Here is a 24,876-nt window from a genome sequence, read left to right on the forward strand (position 1 = left end):
ACAAACACAAAAAACAAACAAAAAGAAAAAAAAGAAAAAACCCACATCACACAAGTAGAGTCTGAGACTGAGATGCTAGAATTTAGAGTAACTGAAACTAACAACTTTGTATAAAAGCTTTATTGAGCCATTGGAAATCTGGTACTCCAGCATATGTTTTTTAGAACTACAAACCAGGCAAAGTTTAGTAAATCACAAAAGACTTACTAGGAACCTACTGGCCCTTTTCGAACCTGGATTTTGAGGTCCAAAGTGCTACTTAGCAATAAACCACTAGCCCTCTTTATTGAACAGCATTCATTACATAATACTGCACCTACAGTTATGCTCCAGGATCTTTTGGCAAGGTAAGGCTCCTGCAGGAGGAGGGATCTGTGGTTACCTCTGTGTCATCTTTTAGTTCGTGAGAGTACACTGAGTTTTGGCAGACTGCAAACTGACCCAGAATGAATAAGACATGGCTGGCTGGCTGGCTTAGCAGCACGATGGCAATAGAATAGTCCCAAATGTACCCCTCCAAATTCTTCCTTGTGCCTAGCATCCTCTGTGCTGCCAGGAGGGTTTCCTGAGACAGTATTACTAACAATCAGCTAATTCTACATCATCTGCAGGCACTCCAGTATAAGCTGAGAAGGCTGACTTTTCTAAAGAGAACATTGTTACAAGAATGAATATGCATAGATATTTGTAGGTATGGAGAAGATACGAAAATCGAAATGGTATCTGCTCATGTGTTTTTACTTCTTCCCTCATTTCCATTTTTGGCTTGTAATTTCCAGGTCAGCTTTCCTCACCGTGACCCTGTGACACACCGACCATTCTCAGAGTTAACAAAATAAATCCTACGGTGTGTCACCAAAGCAAAAGGAGCGAAAATCCCACTGGGGGGCGCATACAGCACTAGCAAAGCCATCGCTCCTTCATCCCGGCAATTATGTCAGTTCCAGGTCAGAGACAGCCGCCCCCAGTCTGCAATGACAAAATAACACCACTTACAGATGCTTCTAGCTGGATCTACCAGCAAGTCATCAGTTACCATAGAGGGCCTCTTTGTGTGGTTTCTACAAAGAGAAATCTCTCCTCACATGTGAAGAATGGTGCTGGAAAACACCTTACAAGGCTGGATCGTTTATGGGCTACACCATCTGCTATGCCCTCAGCGTGCTGCTAGGTGTTCAGGGCATGGACTGTCTTGGACCATTTAACTGCATCCAAAGCCTTGCTGCACAATTTATAGAACTAGTTTCACTACACAGCCGGCTCCTGCTGTAATCCCGAAAGATCAAAGTGGTGTCAGACTGCAGATGTGCACAGAATCCCCAGTTTCAATGTAACAGAGAAACATACTGTTTATGCTGTTCTTCATTTCCCCCACCATCACGTTTTTTTCTCACTCCCTAAACTGTTCAGGTGATGAATAAAATGACCAGTTACTGGCTGCTCCAAATCCTTCAGGCCACTCTTTCTATCACCTTTCTGTTTTGGATGTAGGAGTCTCTGCAGAGCATAAATTTTACACCTGAAGATCAAGGCTCCAGAATTTAAAACAAATAAACAGCCTATCCATCCCCCCCACCACCCCCCCCAAAAAAAAAAAAAATCTTCTGAGAGACACATTCTGTGCTGGACAACAAGAAGGCTGATATCAGAATCAGGTATCACGCTACCATCCAGGCAGTCCTGGCACATTTCCACATAAAGTGAGCCATGGAAACTGGAGAAGAGCCAGTACAGCAGAAAACCTCCAGAGGTATTTTGCATAGGACTATGCAAATTCTTCACAAAGCTGAGGACTTGAGATCTGAACAATTTGCTTATCATCTTTCACCAGCACTAAAGCTGATATAAACCTTAGAAGACAGTATGTTATTCTGAACAATATTGCTGAACAAGCAGTTGAATAAAATCAATTACTTGCTCCAGGGACTTTTAAGACATATGTTTCCTTAATTATTGTCAGATATGCAGGTCAACAAAAAGGAAGATTGATTTCTGGATAAACAGAATAACTGTGATGTTAAAATGTGGTATGGAAAGAGAAATTGTGAATCAAAGCATTTTAATGCTCATTTTAGTGAAATTATGGGAATATTCAGGAAGTGCTTGGAATCAAGAAACTGTCACAGGCTCATCCATCCATCAATGGTATCATGTAACAATCTCTACAGCCTGAATGCTTTTATCATTTACACCTTGCTGATCAGGATGCATTCCTTCTTGTCCAGCAATATATTCTTATTGATTAATGTAATATAATGACCATGCTGGTTGCATCAGCAATGTTAAAACAAATTGATTTTAGCTGAAAAAGTCAAGCCAGTCTTATTTTTTCTGACCCAATGCTATCATGTCATCTGCTCACTGATACATGCTGTGCCCCAAACTGGCCCTCAGCATCCAAAAAGCAGAGTAACCCCGGACCTATCCCTGCAGAGAATCAGAGAGGCAAAATAACATGTTTTTACTGTGAAACAGGCTCACTTCCGTAGTGTCAAACTACTTCCCAGCAGTGTCTGCAATAACGTAACTAACAATCATCATTTGTTGTTTCCTCCAGGAGAGAAATTTGTGCCATTTCCTAGCAAGCTTTGGTCTGTATTGTGCTGGATTTTTTTTTCAGGCTTTTCCAGGGAAGAGTGAAATTGTTTATGTTTTAGGATTTCGGAATTCTTAGTGTTTCATGAGAGGAGAGATAAGAATCAAAAAAATATCCCCTTGCCCAGGAAAAGACTAGTTGAGGTCTGCAGCAGTGGTCAGTTCTTGGGAGAAATTGCATGTAAGATGCTTTCCCTTCAAGTTCTTTTCCACAAACACTGGCTAGGAAATCTGCATTTCCAGCATTTCCATCAATCTATCTATATTGGTACATAAAATAAAGCCAGGCATCTATTCCCTACCCTGACTGGAAGCATCATAGAGTAACAGAGCAAAGAACCAGTAAGTTACACTCAATAAGCCACTCAAATGTACGTGCTCAAAGCCATTTGTTGTGCTTCATCCCTTCCCTCATCAGTTCCCTCTTAAGCACACGTAAATCAACAGTGACAGTTGCAGCATTATTTCTTCTATGCCTTCCCATCCATTGCTCCCTCCCAAATCCATACTCCTCCATGAGTAGATGAGCTGCCATACAGCTCTGTGTGTGTATATATATATATGTGTGTGTGTGTGTGTATGTATATTTATATATCTATATATATCTCCACACACATTCATGTATAAGCCTTCTACTCTATGGAGAGGACGGGAAGCCCCATAAGAAAGTAACATAACCCATCCATGCTTTGTGAAAGTGTGGTAAATGCCAAGCCCTTGCATCCATACTGTGGCTATGCATAAATTGAAAGCAATTCCTGTGAAAGCTGCTGAAATGAGAGCAGATGTTACAGGAAACATGAGTGTACATACAGTGTGTAAGCTTGTTTACACAAAAGGCATATGATATACACATTTACATTCTAGTTTAAAATTCTAGTAGCAAATTCTATGAAAAAAAAAGAAAAACAGAACACCAAAGCTCTTCCAGAGATGTGCAAACAATGAATTACATTCAATTCCTCACAGAATAACTTATTCAGTAAAACATAATACCAAAATGTCTAGTGGCTTCTTGAATAAGTCTTTACTAATGATTCCCCACTAGTAATTTCAAAATTTTACTCCTCCTTTTTTTTTCAAGATGTTCATAATCTTCTAACAGGATGGCAAAGGCTTACCAAAACACTCATTAGTGAAGTTTTCCCACCGTATTTTCCCATTGTACTCCCATTGTCAATTATGTTTAACATCAGAAATATATTCTTAAGCACTTCCTTGCTTGCATTATCATAGATTATCATAGATAGTGCAAGCCAAGTTCCAAGGACAGCACTAAGTATAGGAAATAGGTAATGAATAATCTGTCTAGACAAGAGATGCAACGACCCTGTTCCTCTTCTCTCAGTTCTGCCAGCTGCTAACAGCTTTGATAGCAGGCTGAATACTTGTTATACCTACACCTCTTATTTTAAGAGAAAAAATAATTGGCTTTGTCTGAAACAAGAGAAAACTTAAATCCTACCAACATCTATTTAAGGATTAAATCCCCATTCTAGTGATACGTTATAACGCTGAGTAAAGCAAACAGCTACTTCACATTCTTATCTGGCACACAGATAAATCAGTAAGGCTCAAGTAACACGTGACACTCACCTGGTGCAGCTTTTGCCAAAATTCAGGTCCATCCTCCATTTTTCTTAAGCTTGGTGGAATGTACCAAAAGCAGACATTTGCATACTCCGGCTAAACAAGAGAACAATTGATTGCTTATAAGATGTAACAAAAGGGACAGGCATACATATTATAGCTTGTCAAAGAGTTCTGCTTTATTTTTGGGGGGAGGAAGCCTTTGAGTTTATATCCTTTTCTTTAAAGCTTCCTTCTGCAAGTCACCTTTTGTTTCCCTTTTTTTTAAAACCCAAATAATTTTTCATATCATCAATTTCTCTTCCTTTTGCCAGGGTTTCTTTTTAATTTCTTCTTCCTATGTTCATATTTAACTCTGTTTTACTCACTAAAAATCTTTGGCTAGAAAAATTATAAGAGAAGAAGAGAAAGGTAACTTAGAGAATTCATATTTGAAGCAACTTTAAAGAATACATTTTCTTTCTAATATTTTAGGTTTTTTTAAATTGAAATTTCCTAAAATGTCTTTTATGCAAAATACACAAACTGAATTTTTGTGACCATTTAACACTTGCACATCTAGTCGTTTTTCCGCTGAAAAATGCCAAACTCCTTTCCTACCATAGAACACACTATACAGTGGTGGAGTTAATGCTCTCAATTTCCACATTTTATAAGAATCTCAAGACCCCTTGCAGGGTATGCACCATATCCTGAATGTATCTTGTCTAATATCTAAGCAAGCCTTTTGAGCAGAGACTGAGACTCCAGAGCTCTGCTTCTCTCCAGGGAAATTTTGGCTTTAAACTCAGCAGAGTTAGCTGCAAGGTTCCCAGTAAGAGTGGCTGTTCACCTTGCATTATGAAATAAGGCATTCTGTGCTTCTGAGGTTTCTGTATCTTATGTGATTGAGAAAATGTTCCCAACAGGCCAGTCCAGGGTCTCTATATATAGCAGGTTCCTGCTAATTTGGAACTTTTTTTTTGTTTACCTGTATAGAGAACAATAAAATGAGGAATAGATACACCTTCCCATCCAACATAACTCATAAATCACTAAGTCCATCTTGACCTACACTATTTGCAGCACAGTATTCAGCTGGCATCGAGATTATAATGTGGGTTATGATAGTCAGGATTACAAACTCACACGCCCCTCTCCTCTCCCACCTGCCATCCTCATTAGCACTAGCTGAAAGAAAAAACAATGTTAAAAGGGAGCTTGGCAGCTGAGTCACACCATCTCTTTGCCCCACTGTGAATGTGGCTGCTATTATAATCCCAGGCAGTCTCCTGAATGAGGAAAGCCCACCAGCTGAGACATGTTCTTTCGTGAAAGGCCACTGAGAGCTGCTCATATCATTTTCCGCTTCACTTCAAAGAATGCATTAAATACAATTTAATCATCAAGAAGAATATCTTTGTCAGCAGGAACTGAACTGCAAACCTACCACGTGCTGCCACTGAATGGAATAAAAATCAGTTCTTAAAGTCCCATTTCTTTCCCCAAAGAGCATGCATTGAGTACACACATAAACACAGACCCCAAAAAGGCAGCGCCTTCCCCATACACACAAGCTCAATGTTACAGGGCTTACTGCAAAACCATTTAAAATCAGATGACAGGAGCAGACAGATGGCACATATTACTGTATTTCCATTGGTTATATTGCCTTCTTGATTATGCTTCCTTTCACACATCAAATACAACATTGCCCTCTGAAAATACCATTCAGCCTAGAAAGCTACCCCCAGCCATGCTTCAAACTATATTTCTGGTTATCTTGTCACACGCCTTACCCAAGCAGGTAAGCAATTACACCACAGGAGAGTTCAAGATGACTCAGGCACAAGTGGGATTTCCAGGCCATAGAGCAATTCTCAATACAAGTTTTTCCTCACTGCATGTATCAAAGGATCATCTTCCTAAGCTTTATGTCTGTAGCCCAACTTTCCATCAGGAAGGGCTCTCATAGCTGGGCCTCGCTGCCTCACAAGGGCCTTTCTTTGAATTCTCATTGCTTATCCCTCTGCACTCCTGAGAACTTTCTTAACTAACCCTTTCAACTTCTCAACTCAACTTCTCAATTCATAGAATTCAAGAAGCTCAGCTTCTGTCTCATAGTCCATAGGGCAGCAATCCCTTCAAACCCACTTTTAACCCAGGTGTCCCATTCCTGCAGGAAGTGCACAGCAGCCTCTGCTCTTACCAAGAGCTTTCACATCTACAGGAGATCTGGACTTTCTGCTAAGATCTACAGTAACAAGAAATGGACAGTTTTTGACAGACCTGCCACTTTACTAACCCCATTCTGTGCTGCTGGCCTAAAATTCTTCAAACGATCAGCAGTTTTCAAAGGTAAAATTTACGTTGTATGAATAGAAGAAAATATTTTTCGTATTTTGTATTTTGTCTAGCCTAACCTGGAACACTCATGGTAGCACTTACTCTGCTTCCCATCCTCCTCCATGCACTCTCTTCCTCCTGATCCCACATACCAGGCTGTCTTTCATACAAGTGCACTCCCAACAATGCAAAAGGTGTTTATAAACATGACAGGTCTTTGTAACATCCTCAGATATCAGCCTTATTAATCAAGGAGCTGAGGACAGGTGCAAAAACAGTACTTTAGCTCTATTGCCTTTACTCACTATACCCAAAGCAAGATTACCAAACAAGAAATAAGCTGACAGGTTTAGTAAAGACAAGTGAAACACACAACTTTTGGGTCATTTTTTTTTAGGAAGATGGGAGTTGAAACAGAATTAAAGAAAAAAGATACTGACTTTAACAATGAAAAGTCCACTTTTAGCATTAAATTATTTTTGCATCCAGCACACGGTCTTATCTGTGGGTCTGGCAAGCACTGCTTTTTTACAGCCAGCCCCTTCACTGTCGCAGAACAGTGCTTCATCTACACCCCCTGAGGCAATACAGGACCAGAAGCCAGGAAAATAGGTAGAGTGATAGGTAGGGAATACAGCATGTGTTATGTGTGTTCAATCATATCTGTGGATCTCCAAAAAATTATTAGATTATATACTTTAAATACAAATTGGTAATTGACTAAAAAGAACAAAATCAAACAATGGACACTTCCTAACAATAACAACAACAGTTCAGTTCCCTTTTCACTTACCTCTAAAAGAAGCTGAAATCCATCTCTTTTTTTAATTTCCTCCACTAAATATCTGTAATTAAAAAATGGAGGGTTTAAAGCATGGAACAAAAAAGTACAAACAAACAACAACAAAAAATAAGAAGGGTTTTAAACATGAATTTCTTTTTCATTTTTTATTCTTTCCCCACACTAAGAAAACAACACTGTTAAACCTCATTTCTACCTGCTGTGAAAATGCAATAGCTATCAGTTCCTGGAAACAAAAGAAGGCTACAGCCAGCCAAGGAGCACTGAGGAGAAGCCAAATTCTGTCCTCAGGCACAGATTTTCAGCAGAGCCACATGGCAGAAATTGATCCTATTTGCATCAGGTTGTGAACTTTCCCAATGCAAATTTCCACTGATGTTGCTCTTTACAAATTAATACCTCCATCCCTGGTTCTCAAGTGCCAAAGCTGTGCTGCCATGCTATTTCATGGTCACCCTGACACCTCTCACATTCTACTCTCACCAGGATCTCTTAGTTTAGTCCAGAATTTAAAAGTTTGAACATACTTCAAGCTCAGCAATTTTCTCAGTACTGCCCACAGCACTGCACCTTTCCACTCAGTAAGCCACTGTTTGTATACAACAGTCCCTGGACTTCCTATTCTAACAAGGTATTGAAATGGGAATTTCTTTTCTTTCTCACCTGTCAAGCATGAAAGACCCAGAAGCCTCCAATGGAAAGATGGGTTTGCATCAAACTATTGGATATAAACAGCTTCAATTTACAGAATTTTTTTGAAACATGACCGCAACTTTGCCATGGCACACATCACACAGGAATTCTGAAGCAAAAATGACACAGATGGGACTTCTCTCTTTCTTCTCCTCCCCTCAAGAAATTCAAAGAAAACTGTCAAAGAATTCACCTCAAATTCACACTGTTTTTCCATTCCAACAAGATAGTACGTGAAGATATTGCTGTCTGACATTAATAAACTCAACACAGTTAATCTACTGATTGTGCACAAATCTGTTCTTCTCTTGCATTCACTATTCGGCATTTTCCGGCCTGAAGCTGCATTACTGGTCACCACGCTAGTAATTCTTTTAGTTGAGAAGGAGAAATACTGTGAAAATAACCTTCCTTGGTCCTACCCACACTCCTGAAGCTTGCCCCCACAGGGACACCTCCAGCACAGCTGTCTCTGCAACACCTTCTCTTCAGCAGACGTGCTGCAGAAACAGCCTGGCTGGGGAAGCAATAAACAATACCCTAGATGGCACACATTTTTCAAAACAGTGCCTGGGGAGTTGTCATGCTGTTTATCATTAACAGGTGCTGTGCCTGTGACTCATCCCTTCCCACCACGGTTGGAGGGCCAGTGCCCACAGCACGCTGCTCAAGGAGTTGTGCCTGCACGGGTGAGGTGTCTCCTCCCACTGCAACAAGTCACGGTTCTGGTCATTTCTGCCATGACCATGCAGATGCTCCTGTGTGCATTTGTTTGTGTTATGGCTGTTAATGCCCACACTACCATTAAGGTTGAAAGAGAGGCATGATGAAAAGTGAGTAGAAGGGTAGATATCATGTCAGCATTTTAGGGGGAACCTGTATCGGCAGGGTAATTATCTTATGTAAAACAAGCTTGCTGCTTTTGTCCTGTTTATTGGAAGATACTTGCCTGTGCCATAAAACCAATATTTAGCAACATCAGCAGGTTATTCATGTGACATTGGCCTTCAATTTATTTTTTCTTTAATAAATTATGAAAGAGAAACCTATGCATAATCACTTTCCTTTTTTTTTTTTACTGTCTTGAATTGTCAGAGCAATTCCACAATGCTTAATACCTTTCCCTCTTACTACAAGTGCCTTTATTTTATACCACCTAGGCATAAAATCTGACATAGGCTACCTTATGTCAGTCAGGTTCACAACACTGTTAATCATGCTCTTAACTACAGTGCCAATAACCCAAGAAGGCAGCCATTAGAAAATCCATTGCCCATGATTTATCTTGCCAGGATCATTTGATGGCAGTGGAGCAATTTACTTTGTGCATCTTTCCACAGTTGACAGTGAAGTTTTATTATCATGTCACAGTTGTAATATGTTAGAAGGGCTAGAGTCTTAGTGAAGACCAAAGTACACAGAGAAATGTCGTTTGCTATGATTAAACCTTGCAAAAAATGAGGGGTGGAGATCTGCAGTGAAAGTAGACATATGTCTGCTAACAGTGGGTGTCAGAAGAGGAAACAGGCAGGAAAACTAAAGAATATGAAGTATAAAATAGAGAGGTGCTTATATAGTAACTATAGTTGTATTTTAAAGCAGTTTATTTCTATTTTCTTTTTAGTGTACTTTATAAAGTAGCATCCCTGAATCAAAAATAATTGGAAGAAAATAAGGGAAAAAAAACACTGAAGCTACCAGCTGGATGCTCTACTCGAGACATTTTAAAAGCAACCCTTTCCAAATAGATAGTATCACAATGTTCCTGGGATATTTAATACCCTGAAAGCATGATTCATCTCCAGAACAAGAAGACAATCCTGGAATAGCCAATAGGCAAAGTTTGCTGCATCGGAAATACATGCCTGCAATTACCCTAAAATCTTTGCAGCTCTGCTTGGGTACAAGAAAAAAAAAAAAAAGCAATCTTGCACTTAAATTCTGTAGTCAGCAGACTAATTCCAGAATTAATCCAGGTCTGTGTTCAGGAAAACTGAAATACTACCCTTGCAATCAAAGGAACACCTAATGTAACAAATGAGGAGAAAGGCTTCACAGCTGAGTTGTTATAAACCTGGTGCAGTGCCCACGTCTGTGCAAACTCAAGATGGCAATGCCACTAGTGTGAAGAATCTATTTCATCAGATAATGCCAAAAATTAAATTTCTTCCTAATGGAAAAACAAACCAAAAACCAGGAGAGACAAGCCAGTCACTCCTTAGAAGTGTTACCAACTGAGTGCTAAAGTTAAACAGAAATATCGATCCCAGAAAGGTCATTAATCACTACACAGTCAGTCAAATGACCTTGGCCAGTGACCTTGATAAGGCTGAATTCCCCTACTGATAGTGGAAAGAATTACTTACTCTGAACAGACAAAGAACAGTACAATGCTTTGGAAGAAAAGCGAGCTGCAATTTAACCAAAAGAAACACAAAACCAGCCAAAAAATGAGTGGCTTTAAAGAAATATAATAGAGAAAAAGTCATGGCTTTTTTGAGCTTTTCTGGTTTGGGGTCTTTTTTTTATTCCTTTCAAATCTATTCTGGATTTAGATCAGGGGTATTTTTATTTTTTCTTTAAGTAACTTCATTAGAGTGAAGCTATTCCTTTAATTTTCATTGAAGTAAACATTCAATTCTTTTCTACTTGTTATTTCATATAAAAAGTAAAATGTCAATATTAATGATTTGACTTAAGGCAGTGTGTAGCTAGTCTGGTGAAGTTTTCATTGGAGTTTGTCTTGTATAAATTGTGAACAATTTTCTTAAAGTGAACTTTTTTAATGGACCATTATCTTATTTCAAAATTTTTTTCTAAGAGAAGAGAAAACCACCTGTGTATTGAAGTTTCTTCCCAAAAAACAAGACATCACCATCACTTTGTAAACAACTTCTACCAAGCATTTTCCTGAATTCACTTGTGAAACTCAGTTCTGCAAGACGAAAAACTTAGTGAAATTGAAGAGGACAGGTGTGGGGAAGATCACAAGTAAAAGGTGTTTCAGTCGCTAGCAGAACATACTGTAAGCATTGAGGACTTCAGCAAACTTGTGGAGAAAAATCATTCACTATGTCAGAACACTATTGCTTCCATACTAGATCCTAATATTAACACAGTGTCCCCATATGAGTTTTCCATCATCAGTTTCTTGCATTTCTTCATTTATGAGGAATGAGATGAAGAGGCAGATTTGCTTCTTGCCAGACACAGCTCAGATTCTGGCACATAGGACTGCATTTACACCAACACCAGAACACACAGTTGAGCTAAGAGAAGGTGTTTTGGTAAATCTGTCCTATGTCTAGTTCGGATAACATAAATGTTCCACATTACAGATTGATAGCCTAATTTTGACTTGTATGTTTACCAACGTCTATGATTTTGCTAAAAGCAATAATTACCATAAAATATTGTAGCAAATGTAATAACACTAATTATTATTGTTATTAGTTCCTCCTATTAAAACAAAAAGAGAGAGGGAAAATGTAACAATGGGGTTTGTTCCAGCATACGGAGTATCAGCAGTACCAACATTTCAGCCAATCAAACAGACTAGACATATTCCAAACTGAGAGGGGGTACCTTGCCAAAGCCAGTGCCCTGTTGACTCTCTCCTCAAGGCCTGTCGTTCCCAATGCTTTCCACATCAGCCAGAATTTGAATGCATCCGGACGTCTGCTGCACTGAATGGACTTGTCACCAGTGTCGTAGCTGACATCATAGAACTTGTCCTGCTGGAACAGGTATGCAGCTTCAGCAGAGTAACATTTCTTCAGGAGGCCCTAGGAGAAACACAACAGAGACTTAGACTGACGAGAAGCACTTTCCAACTGCTTCAAAAGCCAAAGCTTTTGTTTTCCTCTCTGTATCAACTGCTTATTAAAAAGGATCTGGATATGCAGGACACCATTCAAAGCTTGTGATGTGGTTTAAGAACTCTGGATGAGCCTAAACTCAGTGAAGTCAGACTGACAACCAGGAAACTTTTTTTATTATTATTTTCTTCATAATGTCATGGAAGAGCACCAGGCTAAAGAGGAATACTGACTTTGATCTCAAGAAACCTTGGGAGTGGGTACTACAGAAAGAGTTGCCTAAAACATATATGGATAGGAAAGTGGGAGAAGGAGACACCTGTGTCCACTGCTCCAGTCTTTAGATTACAGAACCACAGAATATTCCAAGTTAGAAGGGAGCCAAAAGGATCACTAATTCCAACCCAAGTGAATGGCCCATAAAGGGACTGAACCCACAATCTTGGCATTATAAGCACCATGATCAAGAACAGCCCCTGAGGAACTTCCTACATGCTCACAAATGGCTCCATCAATGGCTGCTTTGGTTAGTTGCAGGTAGGGAAGATTTTAGCCCCAAGAAATAAATTTTTAGCCCTTATCACCAAATAACCACTGTGGATTTAACCTAGGCTCTCTGACTCTTTGAGTGGAAAAATCACAAGGAGATTAGTACAAGCCAATTTTTCCTCTTTCACAGTTCAGACAAAGGTAACATTTGAAAATAAACTTAAGAAAATATACTTTCACATATCCTTATCATGGTTTGTTAATGCAATTATTTTTATTCAGCCATCTCCAACCTCCAGCTTCTGCAGGGCAACCTGGGCAGAGATGAGCAGCAGAAAACAGACTAAGATTAATGAGCAGTGTGGCAAGTTCCAGCAGAGAACAAGGCTGGGAAAGAGAAAGCAGGGAGGCTGTTAGGTTTAAAGGTGCAGAGGAAGAGATGAGACACAGGACTAGCCATTGGCTGAAGAATGAAATATCAAAATATACTCTGTAATATTATGAAGTACAGAGAAGTGCTGGCAGAAAGCAGGTTACAAAAGCAGAGATGAGGGTGGCCCTGGGAGTGGCCCAGGAGACAGAAAGTATTGTCCATTTCTTAGTGCTAAACAGAAGAGCAGAACTCATTTTCCAATTCGATATCCCTCTTCAATTTGAACCAACAAAAAAAGCATTTCGGATTTCACCTTTTTCTCTGCATCTGCTGCAAGTCTGGTTTTGAAATAGCACCATGTCTCATACCACTCTTAAAGTGTCATATTCCCACAAGAGATATACAATTCTTGATCTGCATTACAATACCCTGCTTTTGACTTCAGGACTGGCAATAAAATGGAGTAAAAAGGTCAAGACAAAAAAAACCAAAAAGATCATTAATCCACTGGCATATACAGAATAACTCTGCCTCTCTCCTAGACTTTGCTATTCCCTCCATAAAAGCAATGCAAATAAAAACCCCACCTACACACCTATCCATTGAGCACAAAAGGAGAACACCACCAAGGCTTTCTCCACAACTTCTGAAAGGGTTTGACAATCCCATAGTAATATTTGTTTGATAAAAGTACAGCAAATTTGGTTTGAGCTCTTTAGTCATAGGACCAGCATGTTCAGCCTTGTGAAAAGACAGTTTATATGGCAGTTTGGGAGGTAAAAAGCACCAGTGTCTGCTCTCCCTTTGCAGAATGATAATGTGCAGCTGCAGCACAGGGTAGCCACAGCTGGAAAGTCAATGCTGAATGCAGTGTTTTGCAGCATATAAGATTCTAACACGTACTTTCCAATTTTCTCAAAGAAAGAAAGGCAAGAAGACGACATTAGAAATCACAGAGTGGTCAAGCACTGAGGCATCCATACTTAACAAATTCTACAGCTTTGTTTTCTCTGTCTGGCAGCTGCACAACAAGGAACAGGAGTAATTTTGTCAAGACATTGTGCTCTATTCATTTAGACATTCATACCTTTACCTTCAGGAGAAAAACAAGTTTACTGGACATGGTCATAAAAAAAAAATAGGCAGCAACACCCACAAATTTAAGCTAATTTCTTTGTCTCTTGCTGACTTAAAATGATATAATGTGTCTGCAGTGAGTGTACAGCAGGGTTGATCAATGCGGCACTATCTTCTGCCTTATCAGAATGCAATGCAGCTGCACAATAGAGGATGTCAGAGAATTGTAGTTCCCCTCATGCCTGTCATCCCATCTTGTTTGTCATAAGAAACCTAAATGCACTTGGCAATATTATAGAAATACTGAGAAGTTCACTTAAGATCACAGGATAGCTGCAGAGTTTAAAAACAAATGCTCTAGAGTAGATAAGCAACAAATAGGTCAATGGCCTTGAGTGAACTCGAATTCCTGGGAATGCAGTTCATTTAAAAAATAAAAAAAAGCAGGTACTGTCCTAGTCTCCTGGTGCATTTGAAGGTGACAATACATGTCAGCTTGATGATCCTTTTCCATCTGCTCAACTGACTAAGAATACAACATGCTCCAGAAATCCTGCTGAAGACACTGATGCTATCAATCTCCAGATGCAAGTACAGTGACATCCTCCTGCATGTCACTAGAGCAGACAGGAAAAGAAACAAATCATCCTTTGTGAGAAAGAGAGAAATATTCCAGAAGAAAGGTGAGGGAAATAGAGAAGAGAAAAGAAAGGGAGTGGAAGACAAAGTCATCTCAATTGTCCTAGTCAAATGATGAAAAAGTAGAGGGGGGAGGAAATGAAAGAAATATGCTTTAAATATACTTTCTAACTCAACATTTTCAGTCCCAAGACCCCGACAGTTTTCCACACAGTAACTGAGCTGCTCCATCTGTTCAGAATAATTGCAAAAATTTCCATAGACCTGCCCCCTCTGACAACTTCGAGTTTCTTTCTTCAGCATCTTTTATCTTTCTCCCTTTCTACAGAGACTAATGCAAGTGCACTGCCTTATAGTCAGTCTGTTAAAGTTTAGGAAATGGAAATGCTATTTTCATAGAGGCCCAAGTCCACTATGAAGTTTCAAAGAGCTTTTGATTTTGATGAAGTCTATGGATAGTTTCTGTGTTCTAATTAATGTAAAATGGATGAAAAAATATTGATACTGAAAGCAAGAGCACCAGTTTCATAATTCAACATATTTTTCTCATTGAACAGACTTACCTACAGTAAGTCTTCTGATCTCTTTCCATTTCCATTGCTAGTTAAAAGTGAATTTCAATTTCATTAATAAAATATCTTTTTCCCCAAGACAAGCATCACCCTGATTTGCCTTATCTGAGGCAATAAGGACAATCGTTTGAATAGCATACTTGAAAATTGTCAAAAGCAGTTCAGTGTGAGAGGACACTACAGCAATTCACTTCAAGAGGTTAGAAGGAGCTCTCAGTTGTGCTAAACCCAAGAAAAATCAATGAAAATAAAGCATTTCCTGCAGTTGTCCTGGAAAAGAATAAGGGAGGAAGATATCTCTATGATACTGCCAATGATGAGGAAGAGATCACATGTGGATGGCTACTGTCGTCACCTTAATCAATTCTATTCTGCACTACACTGAGATTTCATTAGCTACATTGAGACTTCAATCTTATAACTAATAAGTAAAAATTCAACTAATTACCTAGAACTGGTTTTTAATTATGTAAAATAGTGCTTCACTCTCACAACTCACAGGACTTTGATATTGGTGACAAGCAGTAGTTCTCCATTTATGTGTAGATAATATTCACAGATATGGATGACAGCAAGGACAAATTGATGTAGCTCTGTGATTTTAAAGAAGTATGTACAACCCAACACCAATTCCCAGCATTTTAAGAACGTGTAAGACCAAAACTGACTTCACCAATGTTTTGAGATTATTGGTATTTCTAGTTGTGTGTCTAAACAGTCCCTGCAATTCACGACTCAGCAAAACCAGTGTTTTCTGATTAAGAGTATGTTATTAGAGAAGTGATGAAAGTTGCTCAGGGCATGGCAGTGAAAAAGGAATAGCTGAGCACTTCTTGAGTGCTTTTTAAGCACCGAAGAACTACAATCATTGATCTGAGCTTTTACAAAGGATTAACCAATCTCTCTTTCCCTTTGGTGAAAATGCTTCTCTGTTCTAATCAAGTCAAACACATATTTCTCTTTTCTATCTCTACCTTCCTTGGAAATATGCCAACTTTTTTTCACTAAGGCTGGAAGATACTCTTTTATCAGCATTTCACTGCAGTTAATCTTTGGTTTTAGTTCCTTTAAAATCTGTACAGGAAAATATTTAATTGCAATGTTTCATTCTAACAAGCCAGCTGAAATGTCTTAAATGTATTAACACTACTAAGCCCCATTGAAGTAATACTGCAAAAAAAAAACTCAAACAACAACAACAAAAAGAAATCCACTATTACTTTTGTTAATAGGAAATCACGGTGTTACCAGTACAACTGAAATGTGATGACATCTTATAAAGGTTATTTTTCATACAGAAAGTATGAAAGAGAAAAAAAAAAGGGGGGGGGGGAATAATTTGCTCTCTTACAATCAACTAAGCCTAATTCTGAAGTATTCCACAATTTTCAAATGGACCTCAAAGTAAATGGGAAGACAGGCTAATAAAACTTCTTTAATCAGTCTTTCAAAGGGAGATAGGGGAATTCATAGATGGGACTTAAAATTAATAATTAACATTTTGCTGCTTTGACTTCTTGCAGAATTCAGCACTTCAGAAACTACCTGAGGTACCTCAAACCTTCACCAGCAGAGCAAAATGTTCCACACTCTTCCAGCTCACATCTCAGTATCCAGCTCCCAGTGATGCATCCTAACCACAGTGTGAAGGAATTATGTTCACATATAAATGTGTGCTTCATCTTAGCCATAGGTATTTATGTGCTTTAGGAGAAGTGGAACGAGCTCCCAAGTGAGAATCTGATACATGTACTCCTCACTTCTCTTATTGGTAGGAAAACAGTATGTTTAATGGGAACTGGATTCAGCTGCCTATTCTGGTATGGAGAACACCAAAGTGAAGGAACACTTTCCTGTCAAAATGTCTTAAATATGCATTTCATCTTTTTTTCTTAAGGATTTATATTCCAGATAGTTAATAAGAAAGTACTCAAATCTGTATGTGTGTCTGTTTGCATATAAAGACTTCACTGGCACATACACAAAATGAGCAAGAGCCAATTTTCCAGAAATTAGACACAGAGTAAAACACCCTTTTTTCCCAATGCAGAGAAATCTTCTGCTTTCCAGAACATGTCTCACTGTACAACAGGATCTGCTGCTATGATCCATATTTGTGTTTTCACCCCTCAAAGACCTAGGATTCAACTCTACAAGTACTTCCAACACAACATTGCCTAGCTGTGGTTTAGAAGTGGAATAGGATTGCTCTACCAGACCTTACACTGCACAAAAGGGAATACAAAAAGGCTGCCAGAGCCCTGAAGTTGGAACAGTGTTCATAAAGCAACTCTAAATGCTAGAGCAGCTAGAACATTCCAATCCTGTTCCTTTCTTTCTTCTTTCTTCCTGAGAAATTTCCACTATTCAGTCCAAGTAGCCTAATCATTACCTGAGGCTATATCTATGTACTGGGCCTAATTAGTTAAAAATACAGCACTGAAGTCTTCCAAGCCTGAAATTAAGACACCATATTAATCTTAGCCAATAGCTTCATTCTGTTTGTTTTTCAGCTTGGAATAAAGCGATGGATGGCAACCCTGAAATCTAATCCTCTTTAATCCCACAGACTCTAGTCTAAGGAAATGAGGTGGCACATTTCCCTTTGCTGTCCTGCCATGTCTCACCCCTGACCTAGAGCAATCAGCTCCAAGAGAGTGCTGATCAGCAGCTACACTCTTTGGTCTTCATCAGTTCTTACTAGCAGAAGTTAGTAACAAATTACATGGATAGGCAACACCAGCAGCTGAATAGAAAATATCAGTTGTTTTGACAGAGATTTATAAGAGTAATTTACAAAGCATGGCCACAAAATGGTGATGCAAACCTCAGGGGCTCCATATCTTTGTGATGTTCAGTCATTTATAACCCATGGAGTATAAGGTAAAACTCACCCCTAACAGTGGACAGTGGACATAAGTTTGAGCAGGCGTGAATTTGAATGAAGCTTGAACTAATTAACCCCTTACTGGTTTCTTTATTAAGGTAAAAGAATGCCACAAAGATACAAGCAGGGATTTTACTACATTGCTGAGTCATCTTGAGATCAGAGCTCTGTTGTTTGCTAGACCTTTAAATTAGTCATAGTTTTGGGAAGTCTAAATCACCCTGCTGGTGACGAAGAACTGGTAGAGTAAGGAAAGAAGGCTCAGCACCTTTGCCTGCATGTGCTCTGACGCCTATCCCTCTCCCACTCTGGTGCTCCTGTAAAAAGGGATGTGAAGATGAGCTCTGCCTGAGTTAAACAGACTCAGCACTGCTGCAGTCCCGATGGCTGGCAGCTGTTCTGAGGACTTTGATGAGCTCGGTGTTAAAGTGTGGCAAGCCCAGGTGACAAAATCCTCAATTCTGAATGCAAATCATGTACAGAAGTTAACTAGCAAGGGCACCAGCAGCAAAATTTGACCACTTGTCAGTACAGTGGCTTGGATCATTTTCACCCTGCTCTCTTATTCACTCTTTATTAATTAAGTGGTGAAATTCAAAATAATATAATTCAGCCTTTGTACTGCAGTATAGTAAAACAGACTTGCCGCTGTTTTCTAATTATTTCGACTTTCATATTACAGCAATGACAGCATATTAGAATTAAAAAAAAAAAAAAAGGAAAAAAGAAAAAAAATGGTCAGGAGGACTTACAGAGTTGTCTTTCACCAGAAGAGCACAGCACTGGATTCCTGCCAGCAGCATTTTATGGGGATTCCAGGCAACAGAATCAGCCCTGCAAAAATTATACATGGAGAAAGGGAGGTGAAAATTGCATCTATAATCATGGGAACCTAAAAATCAAAAATGACCAAACACAATCCAAGCACACAAATCAGATTTCCCATACCCCCACCACTGGGTCAGAAATCTCTCCAATTAACAGTAATTTCTGTTTTTAAAAATGCAGCACTTATGGAAGCCAACAGGAAACACAACTTCCACCTCAATCCCTGGTAAGTGAGCCTACAGACTAATCTGACTTACCTGTGGATACCATGAAGAAGTCTGCAATGCTTCCTTGATATCAAAGCTGAGCCACCCCAAGAAGCCTGTTGGAACATTTATAGAGCCAAAACAATATTATTTGTATGAAGTTATTTTGATAATACTTCAACTAGTAATTTCTAAGGACGTCTTATTTAAAACTTAGTTTACTACATGGTCAGTGGGCTGAATTTTGCCTTTAGTTTCATCTGCTGAAATAAAGAGGGCAGCCTGGGGCTATAATAGAAATAGAGGAGGTTGTGGTCTGTGCCACTGCAAGAGCCACAAACGAGAGTGGCCCTTCTATGTAAGCAGGGGTAATGAACTGCAATGTCCTTGCATAACCAGACTCATTCCTGATTTCCAGCAGAGCTGCTTCCTTTCCCCCAGCCTTAATCCAAGCACTGACGGCAGAAAGCCCCATTTTGCACATCGTCTTCCTGCTAGTCAATTCCTTTCCAAGAAATTCACAGGGGAAACAACAGGCAATGATAATCTCTGCCAGTTGCAAAGCCCAGGCTCAGATTTTGCACCGATACGAGAAGCAAAGTCTGTCAGTGGGCAATAGCAACATTTCTGTTACCAGCAACCCAACTGACCTTAAAATGACTTAAGACTCCCTCAGGTCATCTAAGAACTGAGTGTGTGCTCTGAGAGTCATTCAGGCCTTCTCTGCAGTGAGGAGCTCTCCACTGAAACTCCGTATTTAACTCCCTCTACTCTAGACACTCATCACTGGGTTACACCTTTGGGAGATGTGTCTTTCCATGGACTGTAGAAGGAACCCAGACAACAAGCTTTAATCACAAGTTTAATTCCTGGACAACCTGAATCAGGGAATGTGATTCTTATTCATGAATTCTGCAAGGATTATCAGGTGCTGTGAAACTTCAGTTCCCAAACAACTTTTATCCACAGCGGAAAGGTGAGGAGATCATGCAAACATTAGACATGTCATATAGTGCATTTGAGAAATTACTGATAAATAAATAAATAGCATTATTTTCAATATTCATGCAGGCAGAATGCACTTAAGCAAACTACCTGTGAAGTAGGCAAGGCTCTTCAGAGACACACAGGAGGCCTCAGTCCACAAAACATCTGGGCTCAGCTTATTTTAAAAAAATATTTTTAAACAGAAAATCATTGATGTAAATATTCCTGACCTAAGCATAGAGAATATATGCTTGTTTGGATTTTGTTCTTTATTTCTTTCCTCAAAATAAAAATTATGTGATAGCTGATGTATGAATTTATCATCAGTGTTTGCTTCACAGGCCATACATTAGGAATGAAATCTGCTATTTCTGGGAGACAGGAATGGCAAAGGCTCCCAAGGGAAATGAAAGGTTATTAACTTTTCTTAAAAAGTTGTTCTCATTAATGCCACTCATTAACAGATCACATCATATTTTACATTGTCATGCTCACAACATCCTTGCTGAGACAAGCGCTGCTGCTCAAGCTACAGGTGGGACCTAAGGCAGGAAATTGTTTGTCTCAAACTTCACGGTAGTCCTGGAGAACCATGATTTGTAACTTTGTTTCTCCAGCTTGTCCAAAGTTGCCATGTAATGGGAGGACAATCAAACTGAACTTCCTACTCAGAGACAAATTTTACTCTTCTCATTCTATGATTCAATAAAGTCAAAACAGTCACTAAGTTATTCCCTGATCTTCACAATTTATAAACAACCCATTAAAATATAATATTTTTTTACCAAATTTGCATCCAAAGATTTTTGTATTCAAAAAAGTCGACATTTTCACACTGTTTGTGAAAAACAGGACTGGAAAGGCGTTTAAGAGATCATCTCAACAGTATGTCACCCCCAAAGGCAAGATTAGCCACACTTCTCTCAACCACATCTTTTCTAGAGGTTATTAATCAACAAATCACTTACACCTGTAATTACCATTAAAGTGAAAAATAAAATGCAGAGAGAGACCAGCAATTGCTGCCTCCACAGCACTATTGGCACTATTTTCTGCCTTTGTTTTAAAAGCTGCTACTGTTGATCTAGGAGATAAATGATAGTACTGGAGGTCCAGGCACATCCACAACCCTTCAGTCTCTCCTTGAGCCACAGTACTACAAGATGAATTTGTGATTCATGTGTCTTTACCCAATTCGAAGAGCAAGTGCTTAGGGGGCTAGGGCTGGCAAAAAAAAAAAATCAAACAAAAAACCAAAGAAAACCAAACAAACAATAAGACAAAACAACCCAAATCAACAACAACAAAAAAAATCCAAAAAACAAAACACCATGAATGAGAAAGCACATAAGAAGACTGAGAATCACTGGCTTTGTTTGGTTTTAAAGACCTCTCTAGTGATGGAGGCTACTCAAGTTAAACACTTAATTTGCGATTAACAGGAATAACACATTTTTAATGCAATGTGTCAGTCCTAAACAATGTTACCATTTCTCACACCACCAGCAGTCAGAGGAACAGTTTATTCCTTTTTTTTTTTAGCAGCACCTTTTATAGCATCTGTAGGCTGTTATGTACCGTCTATTTGTCTTTTCTAGTTTAAATAACATCAGTACTTTCCTTTTTTCCTCATTGGTCATCATTTCTAGATGTCATTCTGTTTAGCTACATTGCTTTCATATTTTCTAATCTTTCTCCTGTAGGTCCTTCTTGAACTGCATTTTTATTTGGACTTAATCTAGATAAAGCAGATGGTGTATGAAGAAAAAAAGAAAGAATCATGTTATGTATCTCCTTTATTCAGTTCTGAAAGATATTTAACTCTATTTGAAAATATCACTGGTTTGTGAACTAGAAAAAGATCTGAGCTTTACAGTAAAGATCTGCTTTCTAGCCAAAAATCCCCAGCCTGTGTTTGTGCACTTGATTATTTCAGCTAAGAATTCTATCTTTATTGAACTGTAGCCTAGTTTTTCCACTTTTTTCTTCAAATTGTCAAAATCCCTTTGATTTCTAATCCTGTCCTCCCACTGCCTTTTTCAGAAGTCTCATGTCATTTTCAAATTTGTCAGCGTATTCTTTTTCATCCAAGTTATTTAAGGAAAATACCAGATAATTTCTACCCTAGGATAGACCTTTGTGGAATCCTGCTCAAATTTTTTCCCTTTTCAGTGAACCACTGGTAACTGCTCTGTGGGTATGGTTTTCCAGCCAGGTTTTCTTTCACTCACTACCAGAGCTGCAGCTTGGCACATTTCTCTTGCTTTCTGATGAGATATTGCAAATACACAGTAAAGTTAACTGCTTCTCCTCCATCCATGAGAATAAGAAGGAGGGCAGATGGATCAAACTAGTCTGACACACTTTGTTTAGGACAAGTCCAGCTGAGAACATTGCAGGGTAGGTCAAAACACGAATATCATCAACCTGTGTCCCACAGAAGGTAACTGGTAACAAGGTATTGGAAAATTACTGTGTTTCATGTGCAACAAATCACTTACAGCTGAATGATCTGAATCACAGTGTTCACTGCCTGATTAAGCTAATTACCTAAGCACAGGCTAATAGGTCAAACCTGATTTTCTGTGTTGGCCTAATAATAGGAGAAAAAAATAGTCAGGACCATCAGGGAAGAAATACTCATACATAGCATTTAAAGCTACGTGAAGACAATACATGACATATAAATGCTGCAGTGCATATTGATGATACAAAACAAGTTATTAAGAAAGGCATTGTAGGTGTAGGTCAGAATACAATAAGCAACTGGAATGCTGTAATGTGAACAAAATAAGCTTGTTACAGCCTTTGCTCTTAAGCTTGACTGAACAGCTTGACTGCTAGGACAGTTTGGACCTACTGGTATTATCTTCTTACAACATTTTCCTTAACTCGCTTTTTCTCTCCAGTTTGTCTTCGTGTGAGAGCTTATCTACTATTTCTGACTTTATTGAAATTTATCTTCCTGAAGCTTGCTGAATTTATGTTGACATTCTCCCTTTTGCCCTTCCCAAGAATCACAAGCTTTACCATTTCATATTTAATGAAAAGAGTCCCCCTAAGGCAAACACATCAATTTTTGGGATCAGAAATATTCTGAAATGAGAGAAATCAGTGTAAATCTGGAAACAATACCACTGACATTCATATAAGATATTCTTAGTGAGAGAACTTACAATAGATAATCCTGATGCCTATCAATGACACACAAAAAGTCCTAAATTAGACAGAACTTTACCTGGGTTTTAGTTGTTTGTTTTAATTGTACTGTATCTTTTTTCCTTCAATGTTACAGCAGGCTAAACAGCAGTACTCACTTGTTATAACTCAGACTGCACAATACGTAAATCATTCAACAAGAAGCCAGGCCTTTCAGAGGACTGTAGATTGTCAAAGATTTCAGAAATATTATATTCCTGCCTATAGTGCTAGGAGATATGCTTACTTCAAAACAAACAAAAAAAAAACAACAAAGAAAGAATTCAACTCTTCTCTGTATATTTGATAGTCTTTTTTGAATGGCCATGACCCAGCCTCATTGTACCTGCTCACAAACAATTCCATTAAGTCTATTCTTAGTGGTGCTGTGAGAGAAAAAATGTCACTAGGAGAATCACAGTCTGCTCATTTTACCATAGCATGCTTATATAAACATGTGTGCCTGATGTCACCTCTGTGGAAAGCTTTCAGTCTTTCCCCATATCCTGTTCTCTTAAAAATACAGCCAGAAACTTTTAATAAAAAAAAGTGGAGAAATAGCCATGCACTCAACTCTACATAGAGTGTGAAAGATAGAGAACACACTGATAGAACTTCTGAGAACTAGTGAGAAGTTCTTAATGTGAATGACATCTTAAGAGAACAGTTGGCCTTCCAGACTATAAACCCAATTTATTACTGGACATTTGTCCTTCTACTGGGAATCAATTGACATCTGGCAAATACAGTAATTTCAAAAAAGAATATTAACCTAAAGATATTCCTGAAATTTTTACCTTAGTTTAACATGAGGTAAAACTGGAAGAAGAAAGTTAACTATTTTCAAACCATTGACACAACTGGCTGTGGTTCAAAATGTGGCCCAGGCTTATCCCACCACATTTTAGTTCAGCTACAAGGAGACTGTGCTCCTACAGCCATTGGATATGGCTCCAGCCGTGCCTGTTTGACTCACCTGAGGTCCAACACAGATTCCAACTACATCCCTCTCTCCACCAGCTATACACAGACACACAGGAGAGTTCTGTAATGAGAGTGCTGCACTTCTCAGCAGCAGACAACCGTGAGGAGGCTTGGCAGAAATTTGAAATATTAGACCTAAATTCAACATTTTTGTCTCCAAGTCAATAAGAAAAGTCTTTTGACTCACACGTACAGTGACTTTATTTATTCATGTATGTGAGATATTTATTTGAAACACGCATCACTGCCTACATGATCTTTCTTTAGATATTCAACATTAAACAAACACTTCAGAAATTTAGAGCAGGTCTGGAAATCTCCATTAACATTGCTCCAGATTCTCTTAGTGCTCCATGAGTTTTAGTCTAGCCATCCTGGATTTGTGCCATTGTAATTATAAAGAGAATGCAGTTTTAGAAACTATGAAGTGGCCTATTTTTAGAAAAATATATTTACAGCTAATTCTTTCAAATAATAAAAAGGCACAGTGATTATTCCAAAAAGATTAATGAATTGATTTTAATATCCAAGCCTAAAATTGCAAAGAAATTTTTTTAAATGCTGTATAGTTTAGGAAAATGTAAGGAGATCTACAAGAAATTCAAACCTGAAAATATGAAACAGAATAATTTATGACTGGTTGAGCCAGAAATATACCTTTATTATAACCAGTACGAACCTCACACCACAATTCTAACATGTCTATTCTCCAACAGAATGTGGAGAGAATCAAAACTTATATTTGTAGATAATCACTCTTGAAGCATTTTTAGGAGATAGCAAGAAGAAGAAATTGATTATAAAATAATTTTG

General features: G+C 38.6%; 1 protein-coding gene across 2 annotated transcripts in view; it reads right to left on the bottom strand.

Moving 5' to 3' along the window:
• Window positions 1-24,876, bottom strand: part of GADL1 (GAD like acidic amino acid decarboxylase 1) — an 81,229-nt gene that overhangs the window by 28,931 nt on the left and 27,422 nt on the right. For both annotated transcript variants that reach the window (XM_085051173.1, XM_085051172.1), the window contains exons 10-14: window positions 18,946-19,010; window positions 18,613-18,694; window positions 11,591-11,790; window positions 7,304-7,355; window positions 4,192-4,281 (exon numbers count right to left, since the gene is read on the bottom strand). In XM_085051173.1, coding sequence (XP_084907299.1) covers window positions 4,192-4,281; window positions 7,304-7,355; window positions 11,591-11,790; window positions 18,613-18,694; window positions 18,946-19,010 — 489 coding nt within the window. The remainder of the gene's footprint in view (window positions 1-4,191; window positions 4,282-7,303; window positions 7,356-11,590; window positions 11,791-18,612; window positions 18,695-18,945; window positions 19,011-24,876) is intronic.

Source organism: Lichenostomus cassidix, chromosome 2 (genome assembly GCF_008360975.1).
Source record: "Lichenostomus cassidix isolate B80296 chromosome 2, HeHo_3.0, whole genome shotgun sequence".
Classification (NCBI taxonomy): Eukaryota; Metazoa; Chordata; class Aves; order Passeriformes; family Meliphagidae; genus Lichenostomus; species Lichenostomus cassidix.